At 37.1% G+C, this 24,087-nt stretch overlaps 1 protein-coding gene across 2 annotated transcripts in view; it reads right to left on the reverse strand.

Annotated features, from left to right (window-relative positions):
- The window catches only part of IFT80 (intraflagellar transport 80), a 46,309-nt gene that overhangs the window by 14,325 nt on the left and 7,897 nt on the right, over positions 1-24,087 (reverse strand). For both annotated transcript variants that reach the window (XM_080349906.1, XM_080349907.1), the window contains 8 exons: positions 19,391-19,501; positions 17,114-17,182; positions 11,855-11,964; positions 11,215-11,304; positions 10,421-10,558; positions 3,250-3,429; positions 887-1,005; positions 202-276 (listed from right to left, as the gene is read on the reverse strand). In XM_080349906.1, the coding sequence (XP_080206032.1) occupies positions 202-276; positions 887-1,005; positions 3,250-3,429; positions 10,421-10,558; positions 11,215-11,304; positions 11,855-11,964; positions 17,114-17,182; positions 19,391-19,501 (892 nt within the window). The remainder of the gene's footprint in view (positions 1-201; positions 277-886; positions 1,006-3,249; positions 3,430-10,420; positions 10,559-11,214; positions 11,305-11,854; positions 11,965-17,113; positions 17,183-19,390; positions 19,502-24,087) is intronic.

Raw genomic sequence — 24,087 nt, forward strand, 5'->3', positions numbered from 1 at the left:
AACATATACATGTAATATATGAACAGATTCATTACCACCATACAAGATCTACGGCAAATATACCAGCTGAGCCTTTACATGCTACTTACTAATACTCTTTTTGCCTATTTCTAATATTTCAATGTGTGCTTACGTTAAATAACAAAGTTTGAGGTAATGCACGTTCACATCTAACAGTGAGCATTGCAAGAAGTAAACTACCTTTCCGCTTGGAGAATCAAACTCACTGTTCCTTCCTTCAGGTCAAAGATCAGCGGTGTGTTCCAGTTCTTTGTACTGAAATAAATAAACTACATTATTGAAATATTCCTGCATTGTGGTTTGAACCTTTCCCAGTGATGCAGAGGTGGGACAGAGCCACTCGCTTGTGTTCCCTCTTACAGCCTGCAATTATGGTTCGGCATTAGTCATCTCACTGAACCGATACGGTGCCTTTAGGAGTCAACTTTAAATTTCAGCATATGAAACAGAATATCATGTTCTTAAAATATGATGCGGGATTGAATCATTCTTATTCTATTCCAAAATAATGGTGTGCCAGAAGCAGCATCCAAAAGAAAAAGAGTCCCCAGATGGAGGCACAGAACTGGGACAAATACAGATGCATCCAGCCACCAGTTCCTGCTGCCTCTACATGATCAAAAAGCCACGTTTTTGTAGGAAAATGAACAGGCAGTCAAGGCAACAGCAAAAAAACGAAAGAAAAGACATCAGGTGGAGGGCAATAATACTCCAATACCATTTCTTGTAGATGATTTTAGGTTCCATGGACTATTTCAATTCCTTAAAAACAAAATTAAGCACCGGACTTCAAATATAATTCCTGCTATTCTCTTAAAACTGATAAGATAAAATGGAGAAAACTTCAGGAATTGGTATTACTTACGAAAACACGTAACACTGAAGAGAAGTTGAAACAACCAAATGCCCATAGTTCAAAGAGGCCTTAATAACCCTGTCACGGAATTCCAGCAAATCCACCGCATCGTTAATAACATTGTGCACCTAATCAAATGAGAATTGAAGAAAACAACAATAACTGAAGTGACAACTAACTAGTAAAGTATCATATTCTTTCTCATTATAAGCACATGCTGATACTATGATGCCATTAGCAGAAGAACATTATCTATGTGGGAACAGGCATTTTCGCGGCACTAGTGAGAAATTAAAGGTTCTGCAAACTCTGAATAAACAATGAATAATTACTGAAGAGCTGCATGGAATTCCTTAAAAAAAGGAGTAAATAATGAGTAATCGGAATGCATAAGGTATAAGCACAACATTATACATGAGGTTGATAAAATAATCTGAGATGAAGGATGCCTGAAAGTTCCCGTTTTAAGACTCGGTGTTGAGTTGCTGATTATTTGAACATTTAAAATCTAACGTTTCACCCATTCCATCATGATCCCATCAAAATAATGCAGCAATATCCAAGATTTGGGTAAAGATGTGTTGTCTAGATGATGAAGAGCTCTCCCAAACTTTGAAATAAGGGAAATAAGGTTGTGCTTTTGCCATTGCTGCGAAAATTTGCTCCAATGACAATGCTGCAAGAAAATCACAGTTTGCCTGTAATCAACACAGATTTTTGAGCTTAATGATTTTAGGCAGCTGAAATCTAAGGAGATATTTCATGACTCTGTGTATGTGTGTTGTTCAGAGTTTGTTTTCTTGTTTGTTTGGTTGGTTTTTTTCTTCTTTCTTTAAGATGTCACCATTCTGAGGGTGGTAACTCCTCTTTGATTTCCTCCATTGCGCAACCAATTGCAAAACAAGGACTGAACTCAATTATTATGAAAGCCTAGAAACCATTTCCAAAGACATATTAATTGCTGTGTCTACCACAGTGATATGTCTGTAATTAACTAAGCTATTGTAGTACTCAAAACAAAGAATGCATCTAGGACTTTTCTGTCAGCAATATTTTCCTACATAAATATAGGGGAATAAATAAAATCACTATAATAAAATAAGAAATGAGTCCTCAATCAATTAGTTATACTTCCTCCATTGTTTGCATATTCAAACACCCCGGAGATTATTCGTAGAGCCATCTGTTACGAGTCGATGTCTGGGAATGAAAGAAAAAATATGAATTTTTACCTGCTAATTTGTCATCTGTGTTCCCAGACACTGACTCATGTTATCCCACCCACTGGACCAACCCATAATACGGCATTGCTGTTGTTACAACTTTGCCCAATTACATATTCAACATTAACAGAAGCAAGACCAAAAAAATGTTTAAGGGCCTAATTAGGAATTTAGGGACTCGACCTTGATATTGAAAATATTGGCCTGGTGTCCAATATTGAATGTGTAATTTGGAAAATTTGTGAGAATGGAAATCATCTATTATCCCAGCGTTCAGAGAACGAACATTGTGAGTCAGTGTCTGGGAACACAGAGGACAAATTACAAGGTAAAAAATCATATTTCTGTATTAATTCCCAGATATTTGGTAACCTAAATGTGGCTTTAGGCCAAGATGTTTTCAAAAGAAGGATCCTGAAGTTAAGCTCCAGAAACCACATGTAGGGGCCTGTTTCATTTCCAGCAGCGCTGGGACTTGGCAGCTCCACCGAGGTCGATGCCGGGTGCTCCGCGTGGCTGGAAGCACCACATGGGTACCTGGTGTAGATTATCCAATATCTGACAACGTTCTGTAGCTTTGGAAGATCTGAGTCTAGGCTGTAATGCAATATGCAGTGAGGAAAAGCACATTATGACTCTTTATAGTTATAATCAGCAACCAAATTCAGTTGGCAATGGCCTAAGATGGCAACATTCATCACAGCATTAAAGTAATATTATTTTTATATATCTATTTATATACCTTTTTATATATTTATTTTATATATATAGATACTTATTCCTGTAATACTACTGCATATGATGCTTTGGTTTTGGCCAATGAATTTGTATTGTTTTCTGCATAAGCATTTTAATTATACTTGAAATTCTCTCTCTCTTGTTCGTGGCCTCCCACAGCTCATTTCACATGCCCTTCAAATGAGCTTTGCATTTTTCTGGAGGATAAAGTACTTCCGAGTTACATAATTCTGGTCCATCTGGTGGTACAACTGATAATTATTTACACCATTTGCTAATCCTGGCCATTATATGATTTAAAACATCTTCAGTCATATATACATGGGGAAAAAAAAAGGGACATATTTTGTATCAAAAATCACCTTAGAAAGCTAATAATCAGAATGCACAGCTCTGAACTGTGAACGTTACCTCCATGGTTCTCCTCTTAATTAATGTTATTTCAAGGTTTTTCCACTCCCAGCGTTGTTCCACCACATGGGCAAAAATGACGTGGCCATTCCCACACGCTCCGGCCAGTTGAGTGCCATCAATAGACCAAGCAATATTAAATATGCTGCCTGTGTTCGGCTTCTCTAAAGCATAAGACCACTTGCAGAAAAAGAGAAATGAATTCTTAATATTTTTGTACTGTTTGGAAAAGATATATTGTAAAAAACAATACCACACTGTTAAATTTTCTTAAGAAATGCCAATGAACTAACTTTTAATTACAACTTGAATAAGCAAAGCAGAGAGATGAGATTGAAGTTCGATTCCCTGAAGTACATTAGGTAAAAGTTATCTAGTCACAACACACTTAGTGTACCTGGTCATTCATAAATCTAAACAATCGCTACAGAGAAATTAAGTGAATGTACTTAGAAACAATTAAACTGGCCTGGGCAAAATCCCATACATACATGCATACATACATACATATATATATATATTATACTAATTAAGAAGTGCTTGCAAATGACTATGACAGTTTAATGTCACAGGGGCACAGGTCAAATCTTAACAAAATAAGTACAGTACCTGCTTTCCCAGAGATTTTTTAAAAAGCATTTAGCAATTAAAGAACTACCTGAGCATTCAAATACATTTGAAATCTTCAGTATCAAATCAGTAAGAAAAAACACGTGATTGAAGTTAAATGTAGACAGTGGATTCTCATGGCTTTTGGATACATGGTATTATATGAAAGGGGAGACAGCTGGAAGAAAATACTCACCTAATGTTTCTAACACATTTAATATGCTGATTTCTTTTGCAGTACGCTTAATACCCAAGAAATACAAAGTCCTTCACACATAGTCTTCATCTAATTTATACGAAATGGAATCACAAAAATCACAGGAAAAAGAAGGTGTCAGACTTAAACATTCAATAGGAAGAAGGCAGAAAGGGATGAAATTCAACCTCTCGGTTGTGCTAACGATTTACAGAATCCGATGTAAATTGAACTGTGGAGTCGGGGCTCTTGTGCTGCCCACGCGTATGAGGGTGAGCGAAAGACCAAGTCAGCGCCGACCGAATTTCCAATTTCAAGCACTCAATTTTAAGGCTTCGGCTTCCAGGTCTCTTGGCTCACAGACACGCCATTTACCGCCTATATGATCTGCAGTTGGGGACGGTAATTGACACTTTTCGAGAGAAGTCCATAACCTGCTTTCTGTCTCAACGGGCTGAAATCTGTATGAAACACTCTCCAGTAATTAAGAGTACAATATTTAACTATGTCTGACATTCTCATATAGCAAATGAGGCTGTAGGACAAATGATGGTAACGAGCACGCTCAGAACGCTCTCCACGTCCTACATCTGAGAGCGATTTTTCACAGCTGGCCAGATGTGATCTATCTGACAACAGTTTGAAGAAGTAAAATACTATTTCATAACTGAATGTTGGGATCCTCCCAAGCAGACGAGGCTGTTTCTAAGGTCATTTCCCTCAGATCAAGAATCTACCCATCAGTCAGAGTGAATAATAAAGGGGCATCAAGCCATCAACTGAGAACCAGTTTAAGGAGCTTGAAGAATGTGGCTTTGGTGCTACTATTATTTTAATGTACTTTTTGTATACCCAAATGTATACTCTGAGAGGATACATTTCTAAAACCACTTTTTTATTTCTTAAACCAAAAGTCTCTTGTTTTTCTCCTGTAGTTGAAATACTCGGTAAAATATTTCCAGATTACAACCTTTTTTTTTTTTCTTTAATACATAAAGCAATTACAAAGTTGTATTTTTCCAGCTATTTTTGAAAGCTCTCAGTATAATTCAGACCACTTCAGTGATTCATACTCCCTGCAGATGTCTGGTACATTTATCATGTAGACAAAATTATAATAGGAATTATTTAGCTCTCCATTTGTAAGATAGGAACAATCTTTAAAAACCGAAATGGCTGTTACGTATTGCCTAGGTATACTGAGTTTAAAAAAAAAAAGGTATGAATATGACTATATGAATGACTCTATGAACGTGGTTCTAACATAGCTGCAATACTATACTTTGGTATTACTGTTGGGCTTATACCTTTCCTGAATTCAATGAACTCTCTCAAGAACAAAAAGACTAGTTCTAGAGGTTTAATTACATTAAATAAATACGTAAAAGCGATAACTTGAGCTTCTCTTTTCTGATCGCACAATGTAGTAAAGAAGATGAAGTACTAGAGTTTGACTTGTGTAAATGGAAACTGAGGAGGCTCTTGAGATGTTGGTGAAATGATTTCAATGAGCAGCTTCAGGGAACTCAGTGCCCCAGGAACAAGGACAGTTTTCCACATGTATAACACTCTAAAACTCGGTATGAAGGATCCAATTAGTTATTATTCCTGGACTGAATGCAATAAATTAAGAATGATTACCCACATAATATCACAGCATAAAAGTTTTGGCAAAAAGTAGTGAAGAGAGAGTATTTTCTTAACTTTTAAATTTAAGCTGAATTAAAGCTGACACTGCTGAACCTCCCCTTGATGTCAGAATCTACACAGCATCCCGAATCCACCGACTTTAATAGTCTTTGCCTATTATTTCGCCTTTGTTTATGAAGAGAAAACGGGCAATCTCCCCCACAATCCACTCCCGAATCACAGCGCAGAACGGACTAACAGCAAATACAGGCTCTCGTCCCTTTACGCTCCAACTGATATAACCAAGACGAGTGTGTGTAAAGAAAGTTTTAGGTCCTAATAACCAAGAATCTCTACTTATTAATTTTTTCGAAGTGAAGGCTCAGTTTCCCTTGTGCCCCTTCGGGCATTTCACACCACGGAGGCAGCTGATATCTGAAAATCCATTAAAAGCTGCAACCAGCTCCTACTGCTGAGTGATGAACCGACGCTTCAGTGCAAACCACCCAGGAGCTGCTCATCAGAAAATGACGATTAATTATCTGATGTAATGGAAGACAAATAGGACTTTATAAGATTATAAAAATCAATTATCCAAAGCAAATCTATACTGAAACCTATTAGAGACACCTGTGTATGCACACATATGTGGAATTAGCTCATGGGAAATATATATGTATATATGTCTATATATACCCCCTAGACATTTTACTCAGTATAACATATTAGGCTTTCAACTCCTCCCACACCAGAACTCACAAAGATTCTACAAACCAGAGACAATATGTGTAACTAGAGATAAGGAAACCCAGCGCTGCATGTGAATATACAGCAATTTACCCCAGGAGGAGAAACCACCCTGGACGTGACTATTGAAGTGCAGAATGGTGAAGGATTCTTGCTGCTCTCTTGAACATGTGTTGGAATTGACCCCAGTAATTAATGTAGATTATCAAGAACTAAGTCACGACCTCCAGGTGACGCATTAAGCTGCGTATTAGACGAACAAAGCCAAGCAGAGGATATCTAAAATTCTCCTGGAATCAAGCACATTCTCATAATTATTAGACCCAAGAACTAAAAATAGGATGACAAACTGTCCCATATAAACTCTTAAACGTAGAAAATGAAACATTGACGTAGTTCTTTAAACAGATTATTACTTCCATAGATGATCCATATGTTTTCATTTTCTTCCAGAAGTTACATTAGGCCAATTCTAATAAATGAAAATATGCCAACTTGGAAAGAATTGGTCAACAACATAACTCCATGCGAAACTTATCTGTAATATTTTTCCCTTTTATTGAGCTACAAAGAATTCAAGCTCATGACTGTTAATAAAGGTGGATGAAATAGAGACAGCAGAGAAAGAACTCCTTCTTTTTGTTACACTGCCAAGTGCATATCACTGTGAAACAAGACTAAAACTAAACGTAATGGGTTCAAAGCTCATTGGAACTCTATAGAAAACAGATTTGCTTGGGTTTTCGTGGTGCTCCAGTATAGGACAATTCAGCACTATCAGAATAACAGGAAAATACATGTGCTGTATACAGTCCCTTTCGAAATCTTGTTATATCTTTTATAGTTGTCTAATACCTAACGTCAATTTAAAGGATAAATTATGTTAATTTTACAATAGTCACACAATTTACTGCCCTGAATGAAATTAACGGGTTTAATGCTAAACACCTAAGTTATTTTTAAAGCTTCTCTGTCGGTATTTAAATTATTTTCAAAACTTCTCTTTGTCAACGGTTTAAAAAATAAGGAAATAAGAACCAACACTGCTAACCATTTAACATACAAAGAACCCTGGACATCAATTAACGTAATGAACTTTCTTGAAGTTCAAGTCTATTTCTTTCTGAAAAAAGTTGAAGAGAAACACGGTATCACAGAGCTCAATATTATTTTAGCCACCTCACCCTATTCATGCTTGTTTTAAATGGGGTGGCAGGTCTGAGGCAGTTATTACTCTTGCAGAATGATGTTCTTTATTTTCTATAGAATTAGGCAAGATTTCCTACATTTCATTAAGTTTTCCAAATGTTTTATATAGAATTCCTAGCAAAATTAGACATTCCAAGGAGGAAGCTATAGAATATAAAACGCCATGTGTAACAGAATCAAACACGCAAAGTACTGCTTGAGTCAAATGGCCACGATTCACTCTAATAAAAGAGTTTGTAGAATGCACATCAGAATTTAAAAGCATGAACTTACAGACATGCAGAGAATTGCTTTCATTACTAAGCACAATGATGGAATCAAGAGAAAAGTAAAAAGGCAAGGTTTAGCAGTCAAACATCAAGTTATTTATGAAAACAGATTGTAGCTAAACGCCACCAGAAATAATGTTTAACAAAAGGGGCACAATTAATTTGGAGAACGACCACCAAAAATCAAATCAAGCTGATCAATCCCCATTAAGGGTAAATGAACCATTAACGGAGGAAAATCTAAAAGGTCTCCCCCGAAAAAAGTGCATAAATACATTCAGTGTAAGTAAAAGCTAAATTTGCTGTCCAGCTTTGCCAGCAGTTCTAAAAGGATTCACCTGACCACCCTGTTTCATGAGTTTTATTCTCAGTTATCCTTCTACATTCTCCAAAGCATTGGGAAAACAACCTGTCCCAGAGCAGATGGGGATGGTCCATTTTCCAAGAGACTTATGTGGGAGTGCAGTGGGGGAAGGAAGAAATCAGTGAATTTCAGTCATTCTTACCATCTCTGACTGTGAAAATATTTTGACCTGCTCAGTAATGTCAAGGGAAGCGCGCGGAGCCGCAGGAAATAGCTGACATAAATGAACTCTGCAAGCACCGCCCTCCATGCGAGGGATCGGATTCTGCAAAGCTGTGAGCACCAGGAAGGCTGAAGTCTGTCCATCAATATATCCAGCTTTTCAATATATATAACTTTAAAATTACTCTCGGCACTCTCTGCAGGATTAATGATCACAGACAACAAATTTCAACACTAAACAGGTTTTGCTTGGTATTCTATAGGCTAGTCACAATAATTCCTTTTAGGCACGTAATGCTCTCAGAGCAAAAGTGCTTTGTAAATGAAGAAATAAAACTTTTCAAAGTTACTATTATATTTGTAGTTTTCATTCTTAATACAAAGCTACTAGAACAAAGTACCCAGGTAGAAAGAAAAGGAGAAAAGAACATACACTAACAGCATTTAATTTAATTATGCCCCCAAACTGAAGACATATGCTAGAAAAGAGTTAATGATATATATATCGCCTGATGGCTCCCTGAGGAACAATTTGCCAATACAGCTCCATTACATCAGACATAATAAAAATGTCTATGTTGACCAGTAAAAGCCAGGTCTGGTTCTCTTCAAACTCCATCACTCTGGTGGTATGTGAACCATTCTTCCTTTTCCCTCAATACCAGCAAAGCTCGTTCTTTAGTAACTATTTACATTTAGTGTCAGGAAAGAAACTTGCATGAAAAATCGTGACTTTTGAAGATCATAAATTATCCTTGCTAGCTGCTAAACAGACAAAAGCATCTGGCACGAGCTACTGTACATGTAGTTTCTTTAAGAGTTGAGTAACAAACCAGGTAAAAGAACCCTTAATTTTATGGAAAAATAAACCTAATATTTCAAACAAAGTCCATGAGCCCATTCAGCATTAAATGCTGATTAAGAAATTACTGGGTTTCTGCACCAGGAGTTGGAACCATATTTACAGTAAATTATATTGCATAATAACTGGCAGGAAAACCAGCAAGGCCCTGGGGATCAGAAACAAAAGCTACATGCTACAAATCGGCATACATGACAGCAGAAAAAGAAATATAGGCTTTTAAAAGAATAATTTTGATGACGAAAAACATTAAATGATGACAAGTGCAATCTGCACTGCAGCTTTAAATCAGAGAGACGGGAAATCACAGAATCCCAGAATGTCAGGGATTGGAAGGGACCTCGAAAGCTCATCCAGTGCAATCCCCCCGTCGGAACAGGAACATCCAGATGAGGTAGCCTGACTCTACTTCTTAATTACTTTTCTTCAAAAATTTAAAAATATTTGAAATGCACAGGCCAAGTTCATGGTAAGAGAACGATGCTCTAGGGAAGATGCCCAAAAACAGCACCGCAAATGATGTTTTTTGAACCCGAGCAAAAGAGCAACAAACACAACAAGAAAAGAGGTGGAGAACGGGACAGTAAAAGTCCCAAAGCAGGAAGGTTCGATGCAACACGAGTCTCAACAAAAAGCTGCAGAACCTGAAGGTCGATGAAGCTGTGGTAAATTAATTTTAATTGGAGAGCAAGTTGAAAAACAAAACCCTGGGTCAACAACAACAAACTGGGTGTAAAAAATAGAACAAAATCTAATGCCTGGCAATCCCATCTTGTGATCTCCTCATTGGATGTGCTTGTCAGCATTTAGTATTTTTTAAGGAAAAAGGCCATCGTTCTTCTACCTCCTTTTTTAAGATAGGTTAATTTTATACACTCCTTGCTTTTTATGGTTACTAATTGCATTATTATTAAAATTTATCAAACCCAAAAGATATCTAAAAGTTCACCTAAGCAGATCAAGAACACAGTATCTTAGTCAGAGGCACCCAGCAGAAAGGTGATGGATGACATGACTAGTTTTGGCTAATAAAAACACCGGACACGTATACCCTCAGGAATATTTGCTGTATTATCAATACATTTGTGCGATTCCACATCTGCTCTTTCTGAGTTGTTACTTACCCCAGTTTTATCACATAGACGCAAAGTATTAAAGGACCCCACGGCAAATAACTCTCCATCCCCAGTCCAGGCAACAGAGGTTATAGGATATTCATGGGGCTGTGAGCTGTACAGGAGACGGCCATAACTGTCCCAAACCTTTAAAAAATTAAATATATATCTATATGAACATAGTTCGGGCATACCTTTGCTTATTCTAGAATGAAGTCATTTGATTGTAAAACTTGGACACTACTATTTTTAATTTGTGTTAATTGTGAATGTTTTTTATCACAGCTATTATACACTTAGGGAATGATAAAACCAACATATGATACACCTAAAAATAGGTTTCTGCTTAAAGGAAGAAATACAATATGTGCTTTCCATTTTGGATACAGAATATTCTAACCAAAATATTTCCTAAGGGATTCACTAACGCTCCTGTAATAGAAAACAGTAGCTTTACCTCCTCTAATTTTATGTCATTACCTTTTTCAGTATATGTCATAGTTTATACTATTTCAAGTAATAATATCTGTATTTCTACATATTTTCCTTCCAGAGTTTGTTTCACTTGCATTTTACCTATGTTTATTCTGCCATATTTTTTTCTAGATGTGTCTAATTTAATGTTAGTAGACAGAAGATGTATTTACAAATAATACAACTCAGGGTAACAAGTTTTTCTCAAAAACTGAAAGACTTGTCATTTAATTTTAAGCTTCCATGTATTAATAAAATTAGAAAATGTCAGAATGCCTGATATATTTTTCAGTCGTTTGGTTTCCCTTAAGAATTTAACCAGTACTCACCTTATACTTACAATCTTCACCCGCAGAAAGAATAAGATCATTAACTGAGTTCCAGTCAGTTTTTAAAATAAGTCCATCATGGGCTTTCCACTGAAATGGAAAAGAAGAAATTCAACATACATGTGACAAGTCTGACAACTTCATTTTTAATCTTTATCCTTCATCTTTTACCAGTGTTCATACGCTCCAACGTAGATCAGGGTTTCCAACAGCAGAAATGCACAGATGTCATCTCTTCTTGCATAAAAATAAACTAAATACAGCCTGAACAAGAATGAAAGTGTAACAATCCGCACTAAAAACGTGTTCTAAACAACTGCTTCTGCATTTGCTGCCTTTTTGTAACAATTAAAAGGGAAAACCTTCTGGATCATTTTGCTTTTTCTTCGTTAACAAAAAGGGAAATGCCAAATCACATGTCTGAAGAACATCCACAGAAGAAAGTGTCCATTTTATTTTTCAGTTTGGAAAAATGAACAATTTCCTTATTCTCAAAAAACCTAAAACATTGTGGGGGGAGAACTTGAGTGGTTGGTTGCATGGAAAATTTTAGCAGAAACATTTCACGTTTGGCTAAACTCTAAATAACTGACAAAAATTCACAGGGAAGTGTGAGACAACCCTAATGTATCAACGATACCTGCAAAACTTTAGCGTTGGGCTGAAGAGGTTTAATAATCAGCTGCTTCCCTGATGTATAAAGAACTTTCTCAGAATCGGGTCCCCAGGCTACTGAGTACACCGGTGTTCCTGCAGACAGACAGACAGACAGACAGAAATACAACTCTGAAGACTTCTGCTCATGCTCTGTACCCTTCCAACACTCCTCAAGGAAATATATATATATATATATGTATATATGGGGTGTAGTCCTGGTAAATTCATTTGAGTGAACCATCCAACTCCTACCACTTTGAATGAGGCCACTCTCAATTTAACTTTGAACAAATCAGCTCCGTGCAAAACAAGAAACGAGTTGATGGTTTGTCCAATATTACATCTGGGTTACTATTAATAAAACTGTGTATGACTTTACTACTGCTACAGGTCTTTCCTCATATCGTACCTATCGATTTTCTCAATGCATCACTTCACTTTTAAGACCTGCTGATTTTATTGCAAGGTCTGTTCTCAGCAGACTCCAACTACATTTACCACTCACTTCTTCATTTAATGGTCTCTAAAACCACCCCGGAAGAATTAAAATCACCCAATTTCTTCTCTATTTTAAGATTTCTTCAGTCAAACCATCTTTATAAGCAGATAATTTTGTTTCTTCAGCTTCACTGAACCTCACTTATATGCCCCCAATCTGACCAATTTATTCTAATATATAGTTGAGCAAAATAAGACAACGTTGTCATTGACATTGAATACAAATGTGGGCAGAAAAAGCTTTGTATTGCACCTAAGTTATTATTCATAAGATATGTAGACTCCATAATTAAGCCTCTAACAAAACACATCTAAAAACCCAAACATCCCATACACAAGCAACTCACAACCCAAATGATCATAAATAAAACTCTAACGAGTGGCCTGCAACTTGACAGGTTCTTCCCAATTAACTGAAAACACTTGTTTTGCAGATTAAGAATGCCAGAATGATATATCTAGAATAAAGCTAACTGTTCTGGTTTAAAATCATGTTCTGTTGCAGTTTTCCAATGAAAATAAAGCACAAAATTACATGAAAAAAGCATCCATGAAAAAACAAAAATCAAACTTGCCAACTATGCAAATATTTTCCATGGTAATTGACAGGATTAACCCCCCCTGAAGAATAAGAACCAAAGTATAAGTCTATGACACCCACGTGGAACTTGCAGGTACAACACGGACCCGAATGTGAAATAAGAAACCTCCAAAAGAGCAACTCTTACAACCCAAATGTTGCCATTTGACAATGTCACGATTTTAGAAGAGGAAACTCGAAAGAAATTCTCCTGAACTCTCATTTATTCATTTCATAGGGACTTGTGCATATTTCAGATGATAATAAAGTATCAAGTTGATCAAATGTCTCTTCAGAGACACTTTTGGCCTATCAAGTTCCATTTCAAAAAATGATTCAGGAACATCTTTTAATGAGAATATCTTGATGAGATATTGATACTCAAGTGATTGAACTGCTCTATCACCTGTCCTAACATCATCTAATAGCTCACTTGAGCCTTCAGATTTTCTCTCTGAAAAAACCCTGATTTTATTATGGCCACGTCAATTCAGCGCATTAAACTTGATTTGAGCTTCCAAATATTCCAACTCTAAAGTGAGATCTGGTGTCATCGCTCCTGAATATTCTTGCACTTTGTACATTTTCTTTTAGGAAGGCATTTATTTTATGTTACTTAGAAATATAGAATGATGTAATTTATTTTCTAACTCGTCAACCATTATAGGAGACAACTCACAGAAACAAGCAACATATATTAAGTAAATCTGGCACTAGCTATTTTCCTACTGGCAACAATTTATGTTGAAAATGACATAAATTCTGTCACCAGCTGTACAGAAATTCCAAATAAACTAATTTTTGCCCCGCTCTAATGCTGATTTAACAATCAGAAGACTTTTATATTTAAACCAAATGTTTGACTTTTTTATGACGGCTGACTACTTAACCACAATTTCCAGGGCTTAACAGCAGGAGCTGAGTTAACTCATTTCCTTCTGCACTTAACAAGAGCTTGCTTGAGAAAAGGCTGCCAACACATCACATCGCTGCGGAAAGGGAATTCGGAACAGCCAAGCTGCAGCGAGTCGCATCGGTGACAAACAGCTCCAGGAAATATAGTCCCCGGGAAAAGAAGTGAGAATAGATGGGCTGAGAGAAGTTTGGAGAAAGAAACAGCAGGATTAAGCAGGGTGGGGTTTCACATCTCAGTCTATGCGAGTCCTTTTACCTTCACAGGAGTAGAAACATTAATGCGGACAATTTTACATCTCTCTGTGGCAACACAAAACATCGGAGCTGCGTTTGGAATAGTTGTCCCTTTCGAAGTTTCACTTCACAGTAATCACATTGTAATGAAACTGTTTCCGTGGCGACTGTTGTGATTTTGCTTCCATTAACCAAACAAGTAATCGATATATCAATTATTCATCTTACTCCTTAGCGCTCACTTGGCATGTGAGTCACTGGAAGCCCATCAGAAAGGCCAAAAGACAAGGAAACTACGGTCTTAGGAGTGCTAGATGACAAACGCAATTTGAAAGAAAGGTGACAGAAATCACCTGAAGAATTAGAAATTCATCCGAGGTAAACAGGTAGAATGTGTGGCACATAAACAATATATCTGTGAGTAATGATGTTTGAATGATAAATAAGTGTCATATTCTTTTATAATGGAAAGTCAAGGCTTGATCGAGAATGAAAAAGCGCTGGCTTGGTCTGCGTAATGTATGTGTATTTTCACAAAGGTTATGGTGACATCCTTCATCAAATGCTCTTAAAGAAAGCCAGTTCTCATGGCACAAGAAATAAAGTCATCCAGTGCATTTGAAACATGACTTTTCCACAAGGAATTACTCCTGTCTTGACTGGAATTAGGGACACTGGAATAATTGCAAGGATCACAGCAGCTGCTCTAGCAATGAAATATGAAGGGTGGATCCATGAGTCTTGTTTGCTCTGGAGATCCTCAGATCTTGGAGTAAAGTCATCCGCAAAGCTGTGGGCTTCACTAGTGGGATAAGCTAAAGAAATGGTGCTGCAGAATAATCTTTATTGTAGTGAGCAAGACACACCTGCATCCTACTTAATTTTCTGCTTTGACTCTGTAGAGGACTTGGAGAGAGATGGTGATTTATGATCCTCAGGAGGAGCAATTTCAGACGGACACATCCAGAGATGCAGCTGTGGACTCAACATTGCTCCTACTAACCAGATGTTCAGCCTGGGAAGGACTCGGTCAGGGCAGGTGGCACCACTGACACGACAGATTCCACCTCAAACAATCCCAGCGTTGACAAAGCACCGTAAAAAGTTGTGCTGGTAGAGCCATCTTTGCTATCACATGCGGACCTTCAATACTTTATACATCCTGCTCTTCATAATTCTCAGCTGGAAGCCCAAAGGACTGCAAATTTAGCATTTTTTTAAAAGCTTTCAGTTTAAGGAAAAGGAGAAACAAAAGGAAGAATATTATGATAACTGAAGGATGAAGAAGTGAGATCAGGCTCAAAGAACAATGCAGCCATAACAGTAATGTTACAGCAAGAGGCTCTACCTTTATTCCATGCAATGGCAGGATGGAAGGACCCGCAGCCAGAGTGCTCCATATAAGCACTGAAAAACTCAAAAAAGGGAAAAATGTACGTTCGTGTTTTTGTAGTGAATCAAAATCCAAAGATAGAACAGGCACGTGGACCATCATCAAAAGACAGGAGCCTGAAAAGCTTTCTAATACAAAAAGTGGAATGAGTAGAAAGAATGTTAGTGACGGGAATCCTTTCATTTCTCAATATGATAAAGGAAGTGGAAAAACTAGCTCAAACATGATATACCTCCCTTAAACAACGTCGTGATTTGAGCAGAATCCTGTCCTGATCCCGGGTACATCAGTAGCTTACAAAGCGGTCTGTGGGAATCTGATCCCGTAAATTAAAGTTTAAAGGGTTTCTGAACCTCACGGGATCTTGTATCTTAAAACACAAATGCAAGAAGACAATTATCCCATGGGGACTCAGCTGTACATTTATACTGTACAGAAACCCTACGAAATCAATGAAAATTCAGCTTGCATATTTCAAACTAGAACATCTCTTACTTTATGAGCTTCAACGAACCTCAGATAAGCAGTTAAACACAAAAAAGCCTGAAACGTGTCAACTGAGACACAGTGAAGTGTGTGCTTCAACTTTAAAACAGAAATATAGCTCAGTTGGCTTATCTTGCTACCTTCTAAACATGAAAAAACATGACATCTGAATATGAACTTCCTTAACAGAATTGAAATACATTTTACATTCACTCCTGTGGTTAAAATGCCTTCAACAGGTTGAAAGAATTTAGATAATTTGTTTTAGAAAGAGATAAGGGTCTGACATTTAACCCAACCCCAGGTGCATGTGGTTTCTTAAAAAATGTCAAAAGGTCACATGATCTCAATGTATGAAGCCTGAAAAACAAAATCCAGCTCAGTATCTTCACTGAAATGATACAAAAATATTTGAAATAATCATTATAAAAAATAGCACTTTAAAAATCTCAAACATCATTTGTATAAATATGTATTTGCAGCTTACACTGCTGCACTTTACAATAATGATATTTTAAGTTGACTTAAATAAAGATAACTGAAATGCTCCAGTGTGCATAAAAGTGCAGTTACAAAGCCAAGATCAAGGTTCGGTCTCCACGGCCTCAGTTCAACAAAGAACTTAAGCACAGGGATCGTTTCACTTCAGTAGCACTATTTGCATACACTAAATTAGTTACTGGGTTAAACAGAAGAACCCAGGGCTGTTAAGAGTTGTAAAGTTCAGAGGAGCTCACCTACATGCACTTTGCATCTTTCAAGCATTCTTGAAATGCTTTTAGAGATTTATTTTTCAGTTTCACCATAAGTGTCTGTGGCTTCGTATTAAAAACCGGATTTTTAAATCTTTAATTCTTTCGTCTCTTCCGAATCCTTAGGGTGGAACTGAAACTATTGTCTAGAAGTGTTGCAATAACACTTCTAATTTGAAGAATATTTTTTTAAGATAATCATCTTATTAAAAATCCAGTTTCCCCTCTATTCAACTCTGATTTATGTTTAATTTTGGTTAAGTTTATCTAGGCCTTACGATACTTACACAAACCATTACAGCCAGATTTAGGCTCTTATTTAAGCATATTTCGTAATACTCCAAATTAAAAAGTTCTAATGGAACTTTAAGCAAATTAACTTACCTTGCTGAGCTAAAGTGGATCTCAGCATTCCACTTTTAGACCAGATTTTCACTTGGCCATCTTCACCAACTGAAAAGTTATCATAGAAACCATCAAATGCAAGAATAAGTCTAACAACATGGCACCTGTATTTATCTAGGCAACACTTAGAGTTAAAATAAGTGCAGGTTTTCTTACAGGTAAGTATTGTTTATGTAGTTTCCTAATGTGCACATAGATGGTACATTGAGGAAAACATATTTCAGACTGTTCTCAACAAGTCTCTCCCCTCCTGGAAACCACTGTAGTATCTGAAGCTGCTCCTGGGATGAGAAAGTCCATCACTACCAAAGTATCCTAAATTCTGTATTTTCTACCCAGCACTGCTCGTACTTTTCATCTCTTCACAGTTCACCAGCGCAGAGGCTGATTAAATGAGTCTCTGAGGAGTCTGAAGAGAGCAGGAGCAGATTTTATGTATTAAACCGGCGGCTTCGCAGCTGATAAATGGTGAAACTGAAGATAACTGAAGGCTCCACTTGGAAGGCTTAGATTTTATAACATAACCGCATGCTACCAAGAAACTTAGTTTATTTATTAAAGATTAAGTTCTTATACACTGTACAGCATAGTTATGTATGAATGAAGAACGTAGACTTCCTAGTGTGCTATCATATTTAAAATGTACAGCTCTGGGCCTTCATTTAGGCCTCCCAGATTCAATTAATGAGGAAAAAAGTGCACTTGGACACTTACTGCCATTCTTCCCTTCAAAGGTAATTTACTTACCAGATTTCAGGCTTTTATATCTGGCTGATGTAGCTTTTAAGTGTTTAAAAAATGTGATTTTTAAAAAAATCTTAATTGTGCACACATGATACTGTTACAATAGAACCATAAATAATTTTTAACGGATATAGTATCATCAAGGATTCACTCTTCCTCAAAGCACAGATGTGGTACAAGAGCAGTTGATTTTCTCAGAGCACAGTGTCTGGATGTGCTGATGAATTCCCATCCCCCTGCTTAGTGTCACATAGTCTTTCCAAAAAAAAAACCAACCCAAAATAACAACAAAAAACCCCAAGATTGAAAAGGCAATTTTGACTTTTGCTTTGGAGAACTTCCTGAGGCAAATCTGTCTTGAAAAAGAACAATATTTCTATCCCTTTGAGATTTCAGAGGAACACGCCAGAGTTCCTTGAAGCAGCGTTTTAGAGTCAGACTGAGTCTGGAAACAAGCAGATCCAAAATTATCTTCAGTACTTGTGGACGGAGTTGGAGTTTGTCCAAAGGAATCAGCTGTGCTACATCAGCAGCGGAGCCTGCACACAACCCTGACACCGACAGAAATCCCATACAGGAGAAGCCGATCACAGCAAATTTCATTGGCTTCCCCTTCACATCAAGATAGAAGTTTTGGACAAAAATGCCAAAAGATTTAGGACAAAAAAACACATAGAGATGGAGACACTGGGAGATCACTCTACATTGCTCCTAATAATGAAGAAATAGCAGGACAGGAACACCCAAGGTGCTCAGGAGGCCTCAGTAAACTTTGCTGGCTAAAAAGATTCACAATGTCGTGTGTAGAGATAGAAATGTACTAACTTAGCAACCTTTTTTGTAACAGATAAGAAAAAAGAGATTAATCATATATTCTCCTTTATGAAATATAGATCTACAGAAACATCTGAGCACTCTGATATTAACTAATAATCAACATTTACTTTCAAGTAAATAGGATAACATCTAACAGGGTCACTAAAAAAGAGACATTTTTTACTAGCTCTTCTATTAATTAAAATAGACAACATTCTTCTAAATCAAATAGTGCAAAATCAAGTTCTATTAAATAGGTGATAATAACCCCAGTGATAAAGACTTTAAAAAGTAACTTCTGATAGTTAATTTTATTTATATTAGTGATTTTTTGTTTCCATTTCCTGCTTCCCATGAGAATTTCAAGCCACATCAGTGTGTGAACGCTCAACGGTCTCAGTTTTATTCATTCACATTCAATGTAACTACAATATAAACTAGGAAACTTGGGATTAAACCCAGGTTAAGGATTATTTTTCAATCACATTCTATTGTATTTATCCCATAGAATAAAGCACTTACATTCTATTGAAAGCACCTACTTTCAATTTATTTTGTTTAGTACTATATTTTTGTACCTTTGCTTTTTTGCATGGCGTGTCAACTTTGTATAGCAGAAAACCAAAAGGCTTCATTTTGAAAGAGCTCTTCTGGTACTTGAATTTTCCAAACGCTTCATTATTTCAGAACGCTCACCTGTCACCAGGGCCGTTCCTTCGGAGTTCCAGCGTCCCGCCAGCACGGCTCCGCAATGCGCCTCCACGCTCTTCTCCACTCTTCCCGATTTCGAAATCAAGTGGAACTTCCCTAAACAAAAGTTCAAGATCCAAATGATATAACTAATTCTATGAATGGGTATTTCCGACCGTAACAGGATTCTGTTAAAAATACACACGCAGAACATGATGAAGAAACTAACTATAAAAGGACAAAACACGCAATTATGTTGTTCACAACTGTGATTAGCCCAAACAAATGAGCTCTTGCAGAAGAGCTATTAGTAAACTAGCTACAATGTTGAGGGTTTGAATGTTTTTTTTTTCCTGTTGGTATGTATAATCTTTGTTTTGCCTATAGATTTTTCCTATGTCCTTCTAAAGTTTGCATGTTTCTCTGGGGACGCAACTGCCTGCAGTGATTTCATTGTCTGAAAGCCAATGGAGGTAAATACGGCAGCCCAGGAGAGTCCTCGTGGGTTTTGGGTTTGTGTTTTTAAGTTCTGAAAAATCACTCAAAAGGATAAGGGAAAAGGTAGAACAATCTGAGCATCGGCGAGCGCGCTGCTCTGAGGAAGTATTACTGCTTGCATTATGGAACTGTTATGGAAATTCACAGAAGCCAAAAACAAAGCCATTAATGATTTCACCAGAAGCATGAGGAAGTCTTTCTTTCCAAATGAGGGATGTTGCTCAAATCCAGGAAGATCAAATTTAAACTGGACCAAAGAGCAGACAAAGGAGGACTTGGAAACATGTGGCAGAACAAATGCACGGCTTAGAATAGTTTGGGGATTCAAATTAACTACTTGAAAACCACAACTCTTCCCAAATTCTTTTGTCTAATCTGCCAGACAATAAGTCCCTACAAACAATGTCCAGAGTGAGCAGAATTCGTTGGGATAACAGCACAGACACCTCACACCCTGTGTGTGCAAATGCTCCATCGCTCACCGTGCAATGATTTTTCCATTAAAAACATCCAGCTTGGGAATATGAATTCCAAACCAGACCATACCTGATGAGCCAGAACCGGAAACTAAAAACCTGATTATTTCAGTCAAGGACCAGATTATCAAGCCCAATATGTGTATTCAGGTGACAACAGAGATAACTACAAACTGGGAAGGTAAAACATGTAACGTCACTGCACCAGATGCACATTCAGGAGGCAAGATGGCAAAATTTAGGTGGCCTGCATCGCCAAAAGCTTGAAATCACATTTATTGTGTTCCGGTTCCTGTGTTTTATATTGCATTTCAATTAAAAAAACCACAACCAAACACTGCCTTCCCACCCCCAAATCCCAACAGCAAAAGTCTTGAAAACAAAGTCAGACTAAAACCAAAGAAAACACATTCTGGTAGATCTGTCAGTAAATAACCATCTCCATAGTATTATTCAAATGAGTGCAATTACAATTTGTCTTCATTTCACTTGTAAGTGTATAAACGAAAAGGCACAATCACGCAGGCAAATGCAAGATTTCCAAGCAAAAAAATCTGAAGAAAAAGAATGGTTTGTGTAAATGAGTTTGTTTGAACAGACCACTTAAAATATCACACACAACTGTACATTTTTGCTTCTCTTTATCACTTATATTCATATCTACCACAACACTCTGAACAGCTGAACAGCTGTTTTAATCTGATTTAATCTGATTTTAATCTAATTTAATCTGATTTTTCTTCCTGAATTCACAGAACTAATATTATTACTAAGACCACTTCTTCCTCATTCAGATCATTTTTTATTTCCTAACATTTTCAGGACTGGTGTTCTACATCGAGTGCATTATGTTATCTTACGGTTCTTTCAAAACCATAAACAGTATTGTATAAAATTAACGCATCAGTGATTTTATGGTACATGTCTCAGGTCTGAAATTCTCATTTTTTGTGTTTAAGCAATAACTGGATTCATAGGAATTCCACGGCTAAACACTATTTTCTCTGATTTGTCTAAGTGGCCTTTTCTGGTTTTAAAATAACACCTTAAAACCCATGTTTTATTTTCTGATCACCTAATTCAATGCTAGTGTACTTGTTCAATCTGTAGCCAAGATCTTTCCCAGTACTTAAACCTAATTTGATCATTGGCCTATGAATATTCTCATGCCATCACCCACAGTATTTATCAAGTGGCTGAGCTCTTCATGGCCATTAGGAACATATTCCATTCATTTCTCTTAAAAAAATTAAAAACAAAAAAAGGAAAGGGCTTTGCAAATTGGAGCTCACATCTGACCCAATGGTATCCATCAGTTTTTGGTATCCGACATGAAACATTCCGAATCACTTTTTGAAGGACAGAGCAAATTCTATGGCGTTTTATATAGCGAAACAATAGTTCCCTCTGAGCCAGGTAGAACCTGTGAGACCTCAATACTTCTGTGAGCAAACCCCTCAACACGTAAGAGAAAAAACAAATTAAAATGAAAGAACAGACAGTTGGCAAGCAACTGAATCCTTCGGTTAGGTCAGATTATCAGGAAAACAATGGGCCATGGCAGAGAGTATGGGATAAAATCCTGTTACACAGGGTAACATTCAACTCATTTACTAATCTTTTGCACTTTCCCACTTCACTTCTTCCACAAGGCATCTTTCAAAAAGCGAAACAGCAAATTGTAGCCTAGCAGGACAGAATACAGTTCCCTATAAAAGCAGGTCTACCTCAGGCACTAAAATAGAATTCATCTGGAAAATATGTGATCATGCATTTCAAAACTGTATCACAACACTCATGCAGAACAGGGCCAAATCATGTTTTCATGGATATCATCTTGACTTCTGCCATTCCTTTACTTTTCCAACATGTGAACTTCCAGCTGATGACAGTCAAACGATGTGATTCATTAGACGGAGCTCTTTGCACTGCGTTCACACGCAGGGGTTGCTCCAAACGCAGCGTTTCGATGGATTTCTCTGCCTTCTGTTCTTCAGCTTAACACGGGGGTAGCAAAGGCTTCCAAATAGGGACTTAATGCCTTATACACAATTAAGAAAGGGAAAATTTTAGCTGTATGCTTGGACTAGATAGAGGTGATTCAACTGAATCTTACTTGACATCTCCCTCCTTTTGATGCCATACTGAAGCCAGAAGCTTGTCCTCAAATCTCAAAGTGACTCTGCAGTTTTGGAGGAATTTCAAGCGGGAGATTAGCAGCCTAGTCAGATACAGAATATAAAATGTGTATGTTTTGTTCATTACTTTTCATAGACTCTTAAATGCTGACCTAATATAAAATTATCAATAACATAAAAAGATGAAAAAAGTAGGTCTTTTCACTTATGATTTGTGCTTAATAAGCAGTTTAAAGCTGAATACATGCTTTATTTTTATTAAAAAAGCAGCAAAAAGATCAATGCAAGGAGGAAGTAAAAGAACAACATCCCCCAAGAGATACAACTCAGAAGAAAACCCAGGAGGATTAAATTTACATTTACTCCAATTTCACAGACATCTGGAGTTAACCAGGAATTAAAGCAACCCTGTAAAGACATTAGACTCTATTTCCATTGGATCCAGCAAATTTCCAGGAATCCTTATCACAGAGATGAATTAGCTGCTGCAGGAAGATTGCAGACTTGACACTTAAAGCATGCTACATAACTAACAGTTAAACAGAACTATAAAGGTTAAGTCTTTTAGAAAATAGCAATTAAGCAACAAGGCTTGCTTATGCTCCTTTACAATGCAACAATTCACTTGCATAGGCAAAAAACCCCAACTTTATAAGATAAGTTATCTTCATTGAAAGTGCAAAATTACACTAAGAGATAACTTGGAAATTGGCTACATTAAGTTTGTATCTCAATTTGTTCTTTCACAAATTAGATTAGCACCGCTTTCTATTTTGATTTCACTAAGGAAAAAAACAATAAAAGAAACTATGATTTTTTGGCGAATACATCTCATGAACAGTTTTCCAGAAGCTGAATGTTCAGGTTGAGTTTATGGATCAATGCTAAGAGCTTATCCTTCAGTGCCAACAACAGTTTACTAGGTAAAAAACCCTGAAGATAAAGTACTAACTTATGCAAGACAAAACCTGAAGATCCTTCGTGATCTGTGAACTAACTACAGCACAACTAACTGTATAAACAAATTGAGATTTGCTCTGTTCACTTAAACAGAAATTACACCCTACCTTCCCTCCACAATATCACGTTATCTTCCCGCTGCAGGGTACCTGCTGCTCCGTGACAGCCAGAAAGTGGTTTATTTTAATAGCAATTCATTCGGCGAAGCTCAGTTCTGCTTTGCACTGTGCTCCGCTAGCAAAACAGTAGCCATCAAATTAATGACAGGAATCGCAATAAAGGTCCCAGATGTCCAGAAGGAATGCGAGGGCTGAATATAAACTTGAACAATACAAAATTCTCTAACGAGAGATCGCTGGACTGGCTTGAAGAACTGAAGGATGTGTCATCCTGGGAAGCAGGGGAAGGCTTCGATCAGAAAATACCACCCCAGCTACAACGCTGTTAAGATAATCAGGGTTGTGCCGAACACTGGACAATTTGGAGGGCCTACACATTTGTAAAAAGAAAAGGAAACAAACCAACCAAAAAACCTCCACATTGCAATAAAGTTGGCAAAGGCTGTCAAAACAGCTTAAGCTCCATGCAAGCAAGAAACAGCTGCATTAAGAGAAAGTGAAAGTTAATCAAG

The sequence above is a fragment of the Nesoenas mayeri genome (genome assembly GCF_963082525.1).
Source record: "Nesoenas mayeri genome assembly, chromosome: 9".
NCBI lineage: Eukaryota > Metazoa > Chordata > Aves > Columbiformes > Columbidae > Nesoenas > Nesoenas mayeri.